Source organism: Merops nubicus, unplaced genomic scaffold, assembly GCF_000691845.1.
Source record: "Merops nubicus isolate BGI_N331 unplaced genomic scaffold, ASM69184v1 scaffold36878, whole genome shotgun sequence".
Classification (NCBI taxonomy): domain Eukaryota; kingdom Metazoa; phylum Chordata; class Aves; order Coraciiformes; family Meropidae; genus Merops; species Merops nubicus.
The window spans coordinates 4,872-5,093 of NW_008628337.1; the positions used below are offsets into that span (position 1 = coordinate 4,872).

Sequence of the window (222 nt, forward strand, 5' to 3'; positions counted from 1 at the left end):
TCCCCCCTGCCCATCGCAGAGCGCCACTTACCCGACTCACTGGCTGTGTCCGAGCGGCCGGCAGCTGATCCCTCCTCCCGCAGCAGGCTGGAGGGGATGCTGGGCTGCGAGGCCACCTTCTCCTTCTTGCCCCTGGAGAGCCCCCAGCGCTCCCAGCGGGACCGCTTCTGGCTGTCACCCCCACCTGCGGGCACCCGGGCTGGATGAGAGCAGGGCCAAGCC

At 70.7% G+C, this 222-nt stretch overlaps 1 protein-coding gene across 1 annotated transcript in view; it reads right to left on the reverse strand.

The window, feature by feature from the left end:
- Positions 1-132, reverse strand: part of LOC103779004 (striated muscle-specific serine/threonine-protein kinase-like) — a gene marked incomplete at its 5' end in the record, with an annotated part of 4,268 nt that extends 4,136 nt beyond the window's left edge. Inside the window, one exon of the mRNA XM_008946622.1 lies at positions 32-132. Within this exon, the coding sequence (XP_008944870.1) occupies positions 32-132 (101 nt within the window). The remainder of the gene's footprint in view (positions 1-31) is intronic.
- Positions 133-222: the final 90 nt, after the last annotated feature.